The sequence below is a fragment of the Gopherus evgoodei genome, chromosome 3, assembly GCF_007399415.2.
Source record: "Gopherus evgoodei ecotype Sinaloan lineage chromosome 3, rGopEvg1_v1.p, whole genome shotgun sequence".
Lineage (NCBI taxonomy): Eukaryota > Metazoa > Chordata > Testudines > Testudinidae > Gopherus > Gopherus evgoodei.
This window is the reverse complement of record NC_044324.1, coordinates 44,302,972-44,316,944: the sequence shown is the minus strand read 5'-3', so window position 1 is coordinate 44,316,944 and position 13,973 is coordinate 44,302,972. Positions and strand designations below refer to the sequence as shown.

Here is a 13,973-nt window from a genome sequence, read left to right as displayed (position 1 = left end):
TCTCATAGGACCTCTAGAACCTGAGCTTTACTGGTGAGACAGGTCCACGTGTTTGAAGTCGTGACACAAAGCCAAAGTGCACAACTGTGCAGCACTGTGCAGTATCTTATGATTGTTGGCTAACGCATGTACAGCAGTAATGTGTATGCACTGTAGGTAGGGTGACCAGATGTCCCATTTTTAAAGGGACAGTCCTGTCTTTTGGGACTTTTTCCTATATAGGCGCCTATTACCCCTCACCCTGTCCCATTTTTTCACAGTTGCTATCTGGGCATCCTAACTGTAGGTCCGGGAGACACACAAACAGTCATGTACGGACCTGCATTTGGAGCCAGCAGATTCATTACAAGTGGAACCTCTTCTAATAAAGTTGTTGATAAGTGGCATGAGAGTTGCTCATATATGAATTCTGTTAATACTAAAGTCAATGGAACATGATTGGTTCTTGGAAAAATGTTGCTAATAACTGAAAGTTGTCTTTATCAGGATTGCTGATAACTGGCATCAACTGTGTGGACTTTTGCAATGTGTTATATGCTGCCCATGTTGTATCTATTTAATAAATGGAGGAGTTTTTTCTTTAGGGCTGTCATAAGCAGTGCATTCATTTAAGATATGTTTAAAATAGCAAGAAATGGATCATCATGGATAGTAATTTTTTTTAGTTTAAAATTGACAAATACTCATATTAGGGTAACTATATTTTATTTTTAGCAGATATGGTGAGTCTCCAAAAAGGCCCAGAAAGAAAAAGGCAAGAGTAAGTGAAAAAATAAAATTAATAATTTTTATACTTTTGCTACAATATATTTTAGTGTTGTTTTGTACAATCAACACTGTAGAAGTAGTAAAATGTTTTAATATTAACAGTTTGATAAAAATAACTTATTACATAATGGAGAATGGGAAATCTGCTTTAATTTATATTTCAACTCAAATGGTCTTAATTTTAGGCTTTTGCCGCATCAAGTAGATAAAATGCAGACAAATATGAAAAACATATTGATACATTTTAAAACTGGGCAATCTTTTAAAATTTTTCTTTCTAATCCAGTTGAAGAAAATCGTTACTAAATCTCTATTTTGGCTGCCCTCCCCATCTTGGCTTTACTTGTTTTTGTAAATCCTAGTGGAAGATTCAATAGATTCATTATTTACATTTAGAGAAATGAGATATTTTACGAGGAGAGTCTTCATGCTATGGAATAGGGTTTAAAAAAAACCCCAAATGAACCAAAAATGTATTGCTTCCTTTATCCATAGCACTGTCAATTGTCTGTTTAGATTGTGAGCTCTTAGGAGCAGTGACCATTTCTACCTAGGAGCTAGATTGTAACACAGACTCACTCCTACTGATAAACAGGGAGTATCTGCTAATCAGTGGACTTATTATTTGTATTGCAACAAAAACAATTAGTATCAGGCCCTATTGTGTCCAATAGGCACAATAGGACCAGATACTAATTTGTTTTGTTGCAATACAAATAATAATTTGAGAAGGAGGCCCATCTTATTTTATGTCTGTAAAGCACCTATGTCTCTTTGGCTGTTTTATAATGATTAATAATCCAGTTAAAATTATGTTAAGAGAACACAATGATTACATGATTAATACATTCAAAAGGCAGGAAATACATTGAAGCTCTGTTGATACTACTATAAAATAGAAATATTCTGGCTCTCTTTTCTTATTTGTCCAAGTAATTGCACTGACAGGCAAAAAACATAACTTATAAGGAATGCTGGGTTGGTGGCTCTCCAGGGTCTGTGTTAATGTCTGTGAGCAAGATGAGGGTAATGCACTCTAGTTATGCTGCATCTAAGACCCCTGCTGTTTTCCAGGCCCCCCTTCTAGGCCCTCCCAAATTTATAGGAAAGGAGTCCTCTTCGAAGACTTTTAGAGATCTGCATGGGGCAGAGGGATATGGAATGAGAGGTGGCTGAAAGAGCAGGGATTTGAGGTGCTAAGTGATCAGAGGGGTTGACAACTATATTTTGGTCCATTGAATGAGTCAAATGAAGGTTCTTTGAGGAACCTATTAGAGCTTGTGTGGATTCATGAGGCTTCCAGTGAGCCTCCTAAAGTTCACAAGGGGCAGCATGACTCCTACGAGTCAAGGGCTCACTAGTCTCTTCAAGATTTCCACAGTGATCTGTCTAGTTTGCCATCCTGGTTATGACAGTGACCAGTACCAGATGCTTCAGAGGAAAGTACTAGTAACTCTGATGGACAATTGTGGTATAACCTACCCATAGAGGAAGTTTTGTCCTATCTTGTTTCCTGCCTTGTTCCGTGGCTTTTTATCTCTTATAAATTGTGTGCACTGTCTAATGTAACTGGATGCCTTCATTATCTGTATAAACTATATATAAATAAATAATCATCTTTTGAATTCTACTAAACTCTTGGCTTCAGTGGCGCCTTATGACAATATAATCAACCTGTAGATCTTATGTTGTGTAAAACAATGGTTGGTTTTTATCAGTTTTATAATTCTATTGCTTTTGTATTATGAGAAAGGGTAGACAGCAGCACTCGACATACCTGCTCTGCACCATTTGTTATTTTATGTATCTCTAGCATATTCCTTCTTCTTTGTTTCTTCTCTAAATATAACAGCTCTAATCTTTTCAATTTTTCTTCATGTGGAAGTCTATAATATAAAAAGTAAACGTTTTCATGACTAAAGTGAGTTAATATACTTGCAAAGAGATTTTTGTACAGATATTATATGCACAGCTGATTTTTTTCCTCTTTTAATCCTCCAGACTTATTTCCCTCTGATAATATTGCATCTATGGCACTTTGTGCTGCATACCAGTTACCGTAACAAGAAATAACTCTGCAGTGATTTCACAAAACCTTTCGATGCTTGTGGTACATTCAGAGGTTAGAGCCCAAGTCCTGCCATAACTGAGTCTTGATGCAACTCCCATGAGTTTATTGATGTAAGTCACAGCAGGTTTGGGACTCTAGTGAGGTTGCAGAAGCTTTCATACTGTGGGGGTGCTGGCAAAGAAAACAGCAGACTTAAAATTTTCTCTTTATCTGTTCTCTAAACTTAACAATTTAACAGCCCTAAAGTTGAAAGTTAAAAAAATTTCTTTAAAGTAAATGGGATTTGTCTGTTACAGCTATCCCCCTACACCATTTTGTTTCTTACAGCTGTCCCCATACTCCATTTTGTTTTTGTTCTCCTCCTGTGGCTGCCCCTCCCTGGCTGGTAAGTTGTTTACCAGGGCCACTGCCCTTCTCAAAGGGAGGGTCCCTTAAGTTATTTACCAAGAGCCATTGCCCTTCTCAAAGGGATGGCCACTTGTGCTGCGTGCTAAATGGGACCACTGCCCTTTTCAAAGGGTTAGTCCTGTTATCACTTTGTTGAACCTGGGCTTGGTGTAGGGCAGGCAATGTCCAGAGCTGCAAGACCTATTGTGTTTTTAAGATCCTGGGCATGAGTCATAGGCCTCGTGTGCTTTGGAGTCACCTATTACACAGGACTCTGCCCAGGCATGTCTCTGTGCTCACCTGCAGTTTTTCCCTGTGCCTCCTCCCCTGTGACAGAGGGAGCCTATCAGGATTACTGGCGGGAAACTGCCTAAGTTTGCCTTTAAAAACAGACATTTTTGAAACAAACATCAGAAAGGTTCCTGCATTGCTGCCTGATCTGATCAGCCAGGGGTTTTGGGGGGTCCTTTCTCCGCTCTCGTTTTATTTTTGAGCGTACCCCCGGTTTTTAATCCCCCCCCCACGAAGAACGAATTGCTGCCTGAGAGATCCCCTGATTATGAAGACCGTACCGAGCCCTCTTTGCTTCTTCTGATGTTACTGCTGCTTCTGCCTTTGCTGCTGCCTTGGGGACTGGTAAGAATCCCTCTGTGAAACTTTCCATACTTTTATTTTATTACTTTAGCTGCTGGCTCTGTTTCCCTAGCACACAGACTCAAGCTAAACCTTGGTCTGTGTCTTAAAATCTCTCTTAAACTCCGCAGGGCTTTGCTGCTAAAAATAAGCTTGTGCCAGCTGCTAAGCTCTGCTCCCTGCTTTCAGCTGTATCCACTGCTGCAGCCACCATCCCTTGGCTTCCTTGGGGGCTGCCTTGGGAGCTGTATCCTGGGCACATACCACTCTGCCTCTGTGACTTCCCCATAGCATAAGGTGCACCGTAGGTTTTGCTTTTTAGTTTAATAAGTCATAGTTTGCTAAGATTTGTAGAGCTTGTAAGTTTCACCTGCTTGTTATAGTTTGCTGTTTTGTTGCTCTGTATAGTTGCTTGTTATAGTTTGCTTAGAAGTGTGATATTTGTTGTTTTGCCTAGTTGTTGTTGATTAAGATAGATTTAAAAAAACCATTGCCTGGTTGTACTCTGTACCTGTTTTATTACTTTGTATAAGCTGCTTGTAATTTATATAAGTTTAATTAAGTTAGAGGATAGATAAGGTTTTTACTGCTTGAATTCGTCTTCCCGCTGTCCCAATCTCTCCCTGAACTTTCCCGTGTCTGTTTTTTCCCTGCTCCAATCTCCCCCTCTGTGTACTTCTCCGTGTCTCCCTGTGATAACCCCTTGCTGCTCCCCTCCCCTGTGTAACTTCCTAAACCCTTTGCTGCTTCTTTCCCTTTTCTTTTTTGGGTGTCCCTCTAGCCCTTCTTTACACCTCTCTGCTGCCTCTCCCTGTATCCCCTGTGTTCGTGCCCCCGCTCCTTCACTGCCCCTCCCCTACTGAAGATCACCATCACACTGCTCTGTTTGTCTTCACCCCGCTGCTCCGCAACTTCCCTGAAGTGCTCTCCGCTGCTGCAACCTGCTTCTTCCCTCAGCCGTCTCCCCGATTCTCCACGTGCCTTCCCATCGCTTACACGTTCCGCGCCCTCCCCTCTTGCTGCTCCCAGACTCCCCTTAAGTGCGCTCCAGCTGCTCTTATCTCCCGTACCTCCAGCCTGCAGGCTTCTGAAGACTGCTCTGGGCTTCACCCCACAGGGCTTCAGAGTCTCTCGCTGCTTGCAGCTGCACTCTCCTCTCGTTAGTTACCACTAATCACTCACTCCCCTCCCCCCTCCCGCTTCTTGACCCAGCTTTCAGGTACACTCTTGCTATCACAGCCTCACAAATTAAGTCAGTAATTTTTTACATTGCATAATTTTACTTATCACCCATATTGTATTATTGCACTGTGACTCACATGTTACTTGTGGTTATAACACCCCATTAGTTGCCTCCATTTTTCTAATATACTTTGTATACCATTTTTATATAGAAGCTACCATTTTATTTTGCATTCCACACTGTATCTAGAGTTGTTCCTATATAAAGTTGAGTTGCTTATTGACTGTACTGTATCCCATTGTGCTGAACACCACTTACTGTACCCCACTGTTAAAACTCCCTACACTGTTCAATAAGAACCCCCCCTTATCATTGTCTATTGTAAACACCTTATACACCCCATTCCATCGCATTTCATTGTTAAATTCCCACCACTTCCTTTTTCCTTTAATAAAGAAATTAATTGGCACCCCACCTGTGTGGTAATTGCTCCCCAAGATCCCATATACCTGCAGGCAGGGACAAGATTATTTTCCAGTATTGATAGATTTGTGTATGGGCTGAAAATGAAATGTCAGGGGTGTAGTAAAGAGAGCCTGGAGCACAGGGCCTGGTGTAAGACCTGAGGCCTGAACCAAAGTCAGGCCCTATATTAAAGCAGATGCTTACAAGTTCATTGCCTGGAACTTGGCAACAGTATTGCTAGTGTTGCTAAAACACAGGCACTTCTAAGTATTGGGTACTTGATATTCATGTAAGTACATTTATGGGAGATGGTACAGGAACACACCAACCCTCAGTAAGACAGGGATGGGGTGACAGTACACTGGATGGAGATGTTATGTTCGAATTAACAGGTACAAGTTGTAGGGTGGTAATTAACCACGGCAGGGGGAATATGTAACTTGTTTATATTAATGTATAAAAGAGAAATCACAGGAGGGGCATCTTTGTCTGGCCTTTGGGAGCAGTGGAAAGTCCTGCTGCTGACTGAGCTGGTGCATTATAACAGGCATACTTGTTTTAGTGTCCCTGTAACCATTGAGCCAGAGCACTAGGACCATGCTTCATTAACAATAAACCTGGTTGAGTGCCTTTGCCATCAAACCAAGTCTGTGGTCTTTCTGGGTGGTACTGTCGAGGTGTGCTGAGCCGCCGTCTGTGGTGCTAGTACAACGTACAGAGAGAGCATACACAAACGCTAACTGACAACAAAGAATATGAAGTGAAGTCAGGGGATACATTATGGTACATTTACTGTTGTTTTGATGGACTTTCTTATGGCAATAGGAAATAGGCATGGAAACATGGAGGTGATGGATTTGGTCAAGATCTGGGATGCAAATGGTATAATTTAGGGCTGTCAAGCGATTAAAAAATTTCAGGTGACATTGTAAATAAGAAACGGGTAGTATTATCTCCCGTATATGTAAACAAACTGGTTTGTCTTAGCAATTGGCTGAGCAAGAAGTAGGACTGAGTGGATTTGTAGGCTCTAAAGTTATTCATTGTTTTGTTTCTGAGTGCAGTTATGTAACAAAAAAAAATCAACATGTGTAAATTGCACTTTCACGATAAAGAGAATGCACTACAGTACTTGTATGAGGTGAATTTAAAAATACAATTTATTTTGTTTCATTTTTACAGTGCAAATATTGGTAATAAAAATAAAAATATAAAGCGAACCTTGTACACTTTATATTGTGTTGTAACTGAAATCAATATATATGAAAATATAGAAAAACATCCAAATATTTATAATAAATTTCAATTGGTATTCTGTTGTTGTTTAACAGTGTGATTAAAAGTGCGATTAATCATGATTAATTTTTTTGAGTTAATCACATGAGTTAACTGTGATTAATCGACATCCCTAGTATAATTATTTTTTTGTACATTGGATTGTTGCTGTGACTATAAGCTACAGAAAAGAATTGGGAATTATCTTTTTGGAAAGCAATATTATGATGAATTATGAAGAGCTCAGAACTAATATGACAGAAGAAGATGGATGTGGGTAGAGTGGAGAAGGGATTAATGGATTGATTTACCTGTGGCAGTAAAGCATGAGAAGAGATGCTTTCTGATTGTGAAAATATCTGGTAGATGTGAAACTCCAGAGCAGAAGAATCTATAGAATATGAATAAGGTAAATCCCATTGGACACTTGATGCAAACAACCTATTGTTTTTTTATCAACTTTTTATTAAATTTTTAAAATATATATACAGAAAAAACATGAACTATATATAAACTTGTCATAATGCATAAACTTCACATAATATATTAATCATGTGCTACCTTATCTTGGCTATTCTTGAAACATTTAGTTATATATAATATGAATGGTTTAAAATATAAATCAATCTTTTTATATTACTCAGTTGACAAACAACCAAAGTCCAAAAATCCAACAAGCTAGAGTAAATTTATTAAAATAAGATAAAAATAGAAGCAAAATTCAGAGGAGGGGGTTAAAGACAGGGAGGGAAGGAAGTTGGTTGAGAGAGAATGGGAAGATAAAGAGGAGGCCCATGTATTTAATAGAGTCATTCAAATACTCCCAGGTGAGCATCCCATATCTCTGAGAGGTTTTTTTGGGTATTTCTGTTGTGGTATGCTATTCTTTTTTCATAGTGGCCAAATTTATGATGTCTGTGCTCCGTTCTCATTTCCATTTTTGTGGTACTAGTCTTTTAGAAGTTATTAGTGCTCTGCTGAGCCAAAGTTCGTATTTATTCAGCATTCAATTAACATGCATTAGGTTTAAATTGACCTTTTTAGCTTGTAACACAATTTTATTTGATAGGAAAAAATTAACTCTGCAGTCTGCCAAAAACATTGGTATAGGAGCATTCCCAGAGCATATGGGTTAAGTTAGCGTCTGCTGAATCATAGTGGCTACATTTATCTGACTTAGTGGCACGTGGTTTAAACAGTTCGAGAGGGGTCCAATGCATTCCTAGTATGATTTTCTACTGGATTAATCTTAAAAGGAGGTCCAAGGAACAAGTCAGAGCACTGGCTAAAATTTGTTTCCATTGTTTACCAGAGATGGAATAATTAGTCTAGTTCCTCCTCCCATTTCTTTTTTAGAGAATCAGTGTTTAATTAAAATTTCTTGGCCAAGAGGTTGCCATAGGTTTTGGCAATCTGAATAATATTTGGAGAAATGGGTAGTGGTAGTGCAGGTATTGGGACCAAATAGATGGGAGATGGCATGTTTAAATTGGACATATTGACACTCCTTAGTCTGTAGACTGAAACTTTCTTTTAATATTGTAAAAGGAAAAAGGTATAATTTTCAATAAATTGACTGATGGTCAAAATCCCTTTCCTAATCCAATCTGGCCAGATGATGGGTTGCTTGCTCTAGAGTTTCGAGTTACCACAGCTAGATGGTATGTAGAAGAGGGTGATTTTTAGATTTAGTAGACTTGGTATGCCATGTATTTCTGGCTGCCACAATAGTTGGTAATTGTTCTTTAGGAAATCAGTAGTAATAATCCAAGTGCAGTACAGTGCATTCGAAAGGCCTAAAGGAACAACCAATTCTTCTTCCATCTGGAGCTAATCCAGGGTTCTATAGCATGAGGGAATGAGCCACTGTGCTTCTTGGCTAAGAATTATTGCCTGATGGTAAAGTTTAAAGTTCAGAAATCTAAAATTACCTGTTTTGACAGGGAGCTGTAATCTGTGTCAGGAGATTCTGGGTTTGTTACCAGCACACCACAAGAACGACCTGAACATGGTGTCAATTTTGGTAAAATAAAATAGGAATGTGGATAGGGAGGGAATTCAGAATAAAAAGGATTCTGGGAAGGGCATTCATTTTGATTATGGTTTTTTCCCCAAAGGAGGAGAGGTAGTACCTGCCATCTATTTAAATCATGATTAATAGGGGCTTGACTATGTTTTTAATTTAATTAGGGAACAGGATGTCCAAATATTTGAGGTGCATCTGTTGCCATCTAAATATCCTGATAGGAGAGCTACTGCCAGCTAAATCCAATAAGATCTTAATTGTTTCCAACTTATCCCAATGTATCTTGGACCCAGATAATTTACCAAAGTTATCTATTGTTTGTATAATATTTGGACTAGCTTGATCTGGATTTTTAATTAATAGGAGGATGTCATCTACATGTAGAATGATTTTTGTCTCTGGAGACCCTGATTTGATTCCTTGGTTCCCTAATTAGTTCTGCATGTGGTTCTAATGTTACATTGAACATGGCGGAGGAGGGGAGGGGATAGGAGCATCCTTGTTTAGTTCCCCAAATCATATCAAAGAGAGGGAATATCGTGCTAATTGTTAGAATATGAGAGTTGGGATTGGAATATAACAGTTTGATCCATGAAATAAAGGGTTTCCTCAACACAGTTTATCCAGGGTAAGAAACAGATATGTCCAGTTCACTCTGTCAAAGGCTTTCTATGCATCAAGTGAAATGATTGCATGGGAATTTCAGGAGTGTTGATGGAATGCCATAACATTAATCAACGAATATGTGTTGTCTGCACTATGTCTTTTTAATAGAACGCAGCTGATCGGGGTGAACGAAATCTTTCATTACTTTTTCAAACATCTTAGCCAATATTTTTGAGAGTATTTTTATACCAGTATTGGTTAAAGAGATGAGTCTATAACTGTAATACATTTGTGCATCCTTACCATGTTTATGTAGTACAGTAATTAGGGCTTCCCTCACAGTAGGAGGTAATGTACCTTTCGTTAAGGCATCTTCATAAATGTTTAACAGCTTAGGGCCAGAATAGCTTTGAAACTTCGATAGAATTCTATCAGAAGGCCATTAGGGCTGGTGGTCTTGCCCAGATTTATTTCCTCCATGGGTTTGATTTTTTCCTCTGATTGCAAGGGAGAGGTTAGCCTGGCCTGCAGCTCTTCTGAGATTTCTGGGAAGTTAAGAGTTCTAACAAAATTATCCAGTTCTTCTGGGTCAGGTGGTGAATCATTATTGTAAAGAGCCTGACAGAATTTCAAAAATAGATCATTGATCTCTTTTTGATTAGTAATAATTGGCCCCTGTTCTGATTTGCCCTTGTGATGCTTTTGGAACCTTTGATATTTCTCTTTTAATCTGTAGGAAAGAGGTTTCTCCGCTTTCTCCCTGACTCCCAGTATGTTTGTGTGAGTCTAAAAAGAGAAAATTTCAGCTTACGCAGAAGTCAGTCTGTTTACTTCATATGTAAGATTGATTAATTTGTTAAGATTTTCTTGGGTGGGGTAGTTTGCACATTTTAAATCCATAGCTTTAAGTAGATCAGTTAATTTCAATAACTGAGCCTGGCTAATTTTCTTCCTACCTGTTGAGTAGGAATGAACCTGCTACTAATTAATATTTTTAGTGTATACCATAGAATGGATTGGAATATCTCTGGTCTGTCGTTTTGAAGAAAAACTTCAATTTCTTTTGTGACACAGTTCTAAAAATATTTATTTTTCAAAAGAGAGGGGTTCAGTCTCCATCTTTTATGAGTCCAGTTTGTCTCAGGAGGAGAAGATCGTAGTGTCTCTGATCATGATAGACTTGATTTCTTTATTAAGCACTGAGTCCACCAGATTTGTAGAAATCAGGAAGAAATTTATCCGTGAATATGGGGCATATGGGAAGAAAAAAAAGTGAAATCCTTCATTGTAGGGTTCTGTAACTACCATGCATCTTTTAACCCCAATTCTTCTATACAACCTTATAATTTTTCTAGCCTATGATTGTGCACACTGGGGCTGACTGGCTTGTCTACAAAGGGGTTCAACACCTCATTAAAATCTCTTGCTATGATTGATTCTAGTGGGATATTAATTAATTTGGAAGAAAAACTTGGATCATCTTTATTCGGTCCATATATGTTAATTAAGGTATATATGGTGTAAGAGATCTTAGCCTTCACCAGCAAAAATCTACCTTCCTCATCTTTATTTGCTCCTAATATTTGTAATTTGAGTCTTCTATGAAATGAAATTTCTACACTTTTGACAGTGTAGGAGAAATTGTTAAACACCCTTTCCCCCAGCCCCTCCTCCTAAATTTTCTGCCCCCAAATCGTTAAGGTGGGTTTCCTGTAGGAAGATATCTTTTATATGAATAATTTGTGCAAAGGAGGAGGTTAGGCATCAATTATAAAGGCTGAATGCTTATAGTGAAGGAATGAGAAATGCCCTGCTGTAAAAGGTGTATAGTTGTAAAAATATGGATCAAGGTAAAAAGATCATAGTAAATTAGGGCAGGCATACTACAGTTTGATTATCAATAGTGCAGGAAAAATTAATGGTGCCAGGGGAGGCATTGTAGCTCTTTTTATAATGTAGGAAACAAATAGAATGTACGTAAGCCTGTGGTATTTTTGTGTATATCTTTAATAAAGATCTGCGTGTGTGCAGTGCATTCACATTTGGAGGATGAGTCATGGGAGGAACTGCTAAGGCAAGTAACAGTATTTAAGGAATGTTATAGTATATGCTATACTATAGTATAGCGCACTAAGTATAGTATAGTGCCCTAAGTGCTTAGGAAATATTTATTTACACAAACTCTTTTCTGGCAGATGTTTTTTATTTTTGTGTAATTTGAATCTTAATTTGACCAAAACAGTGTTTTTGTCAGATTCACCTAATATGTAGCTGATTCTTTTTTCAGTTTAATAATAGAATTATTGTCATCCAGCTATAGTGAATTGGAAGAAGGCTTGAAAGAGCAGCAGAAATGTCACTTTACAACAGTGTTAGTGATTACGGATAACATAGAGTATCATAGATGAGTGCAATGTGTTAAAGTGTAGCTTGATTGCTTATTTGATTCAGATGGATGAATATCTGAAGTTATATATCGAAACCAACCTTTCAACATTCGTGTGCTGTGCAGCTGACTTGTTAATATGAAAATTTCTAACATAATGAAAAAAGACGTGGACTATAGGGTATATTTTGTATGATTACACATGCAATAAGGATTAACCATGTCTAACATGTAAGGTTGTAATCACTATTCCAGCTGCTAAAAAGAAAGATTTAGTAAGATTGTAACTACTGAATGCATAAATTAAACTCAATAAAGCTTGTTAATGTAAGACTTCTGTATTAAAAACAACTCGTTCATTCACAAAAATTGCTAAAGAGAAAAGTTATGTAACCAGTGAAAAATTCAGGTAAGGATAAGATTTAATTTTTTTTCAATTTTTTTTGTACATAGGAGGGGCACTGAAGTTTAATAAATTAACCCTAAAATATAAATAAAGTTCAGTGAAGGACACATGCTTCTTACTTGACATTTTAGATTAGTAATTTCAGGGACAAGGCAGTATTCAGGATAAATGTGAAACATTCTCGTCATCAATCAGCATCGTAAAGAAGCAACACCAGAGTTCAAATATTAGCAAATCTTCCATTTTAATACATGTTCAGATTAGATACGTGTTCTATGGTTGAAAACACAGACTCCTCTGCTCTGATGAGATTCACTTGAGAAAACAGCAAAATGTCTTTTGCATGCACCTTCAGTCATTTTGTGTATGGTGATGGATTGACTTCAGAACAGACTGCTACTGTTCTTTGTTTAGGTGGCGATATAGTTCATCCAAGACTGTCTTGGGAAGCTATTTTTTTAGTATCCAGTGTTCTAATCTATTACAATAATACTGAAATATAACTAGGTTTCTTGAAATAAGTGTTATTAATTAATAAGTATAGTATTTGTAATAGAATGTTGCATGTTTAGTGCTTTCTTTCCTTTTCTGTAATTGTAACTTCTGAATATGGATAGGTTAAATGGGGTTTATTTTTAAGTGAATTAAGAACACCTAAAAGGTGCCAGAGCAAAAGCTGAATGACTGGGGATGGATCACTTGATAAATTTCCCTGTTCTGTTCACTCCCTCTGAAGCATTTGGGACCAGCCACTGTCGGAAGACAGAACACTGGGCTAAATGGGCCCTTAATCTGACCCAATATGGCCATTCTTATGTTCTTATTTAAAGCAATGGAAACTGAAGTCCTCAAAGTATAAAGTAAGCACAGTGTGGGTAATCACAATGAAATCTTCCATGTACAGCCTCTACTAGCATAATTCTACCCAACTGAGAAACTATATCTAGAAATGAGAAAAGTAGTTCAAATCCCATGCTGATTTATGTCTTGGATTATGGTTCCTAGCTAGGGTGATAATTGGCATCAGTTATGATACTTCACTAGGAATTGTACTGAGACTTCTTGCTAATTTCAGATAGGCCACGGAACAGACATCAGATATTAACAACATTCAGTCATTTCCAATCCAGTATGGACTGAGACTAAGCAAGAAGTGAAAGATTCTGTATTGTAAAGATCTATATTTTTATGGATTGTTATGGCAATATAGGTTAAACCTAAAAGACACATGTACTGTATATAAATCTCTGATAAGTGTCCTCTTCTGCAGACACTTACTACTGGGCACAGTGCTTACTATTGTGAGTTGTCTCCCTGAAGTCAATACAGGAACAGGTCTGTTTGTCGGAGTTCAATGGAAGCTTGCCTGTTTTCAGCAGTGCTGAACTTGAGCACTGAGGTGATTTTTGACATCTTACCTGTAACAAAGTTAAAAGTGAATGTATCCTTAGGAATTTAGACTATAAAAATTACAAATATATTCTAAAATAAAATATTTGACTTTCAATTTCTTTTCAGTTCTCCGTGCATGTTGCCCTAGCCCAGTTATCCATTAGCCGAATATAATAATCTGTACATTATTTGGTCTGAAATTTAAATGAGCAAATGTACCCTGCACAATGTCGCTAGTCGACACTATCTTTAGATGACATGTTGTTGCTCCATCTTGCAGTACTTACCAATATGAGTAGTTCCAGTGACTTAAATGACAACCAACAGCCATTTCACAAGTATTATTTGTTAGACAGGGATTGTTAGGGATGGTCT

At 37.8% G+C, this 13,973-nt stretch overlaps 1 protein-coding gene across 7 annotated transcripts in view; it reads left to right on the top strand.

Annotated features, from left to right (window-relative positions):
• Positions 1–13,973, top strand: part of DCDC2C (doublecortin domain containing 2C) — a 121,495-nt gene that overhangs the window by 46,835 nt on the left and 60,687 nt on the right. For 6 of the 7 annotated variants that reach the window (XR_003999321.1, XR_003999322.1, XM_030554200.1 and 3 more), the window contains one exon: positions 715–760. Coding sequence is in view for 5 of the 7 variants with exons in the window: in XM_030554200.1 (XP_030410060.1) it covers positions 715–760 (46 nt within the window). In the remaining 2 variants the exon portion in view is untranslated. The remainder of the gene's footprint in view (positions 1–714; positions 761–13,973) is intronic. The other variant, XM_030554199.1, reaches the window with a different exon arrangement.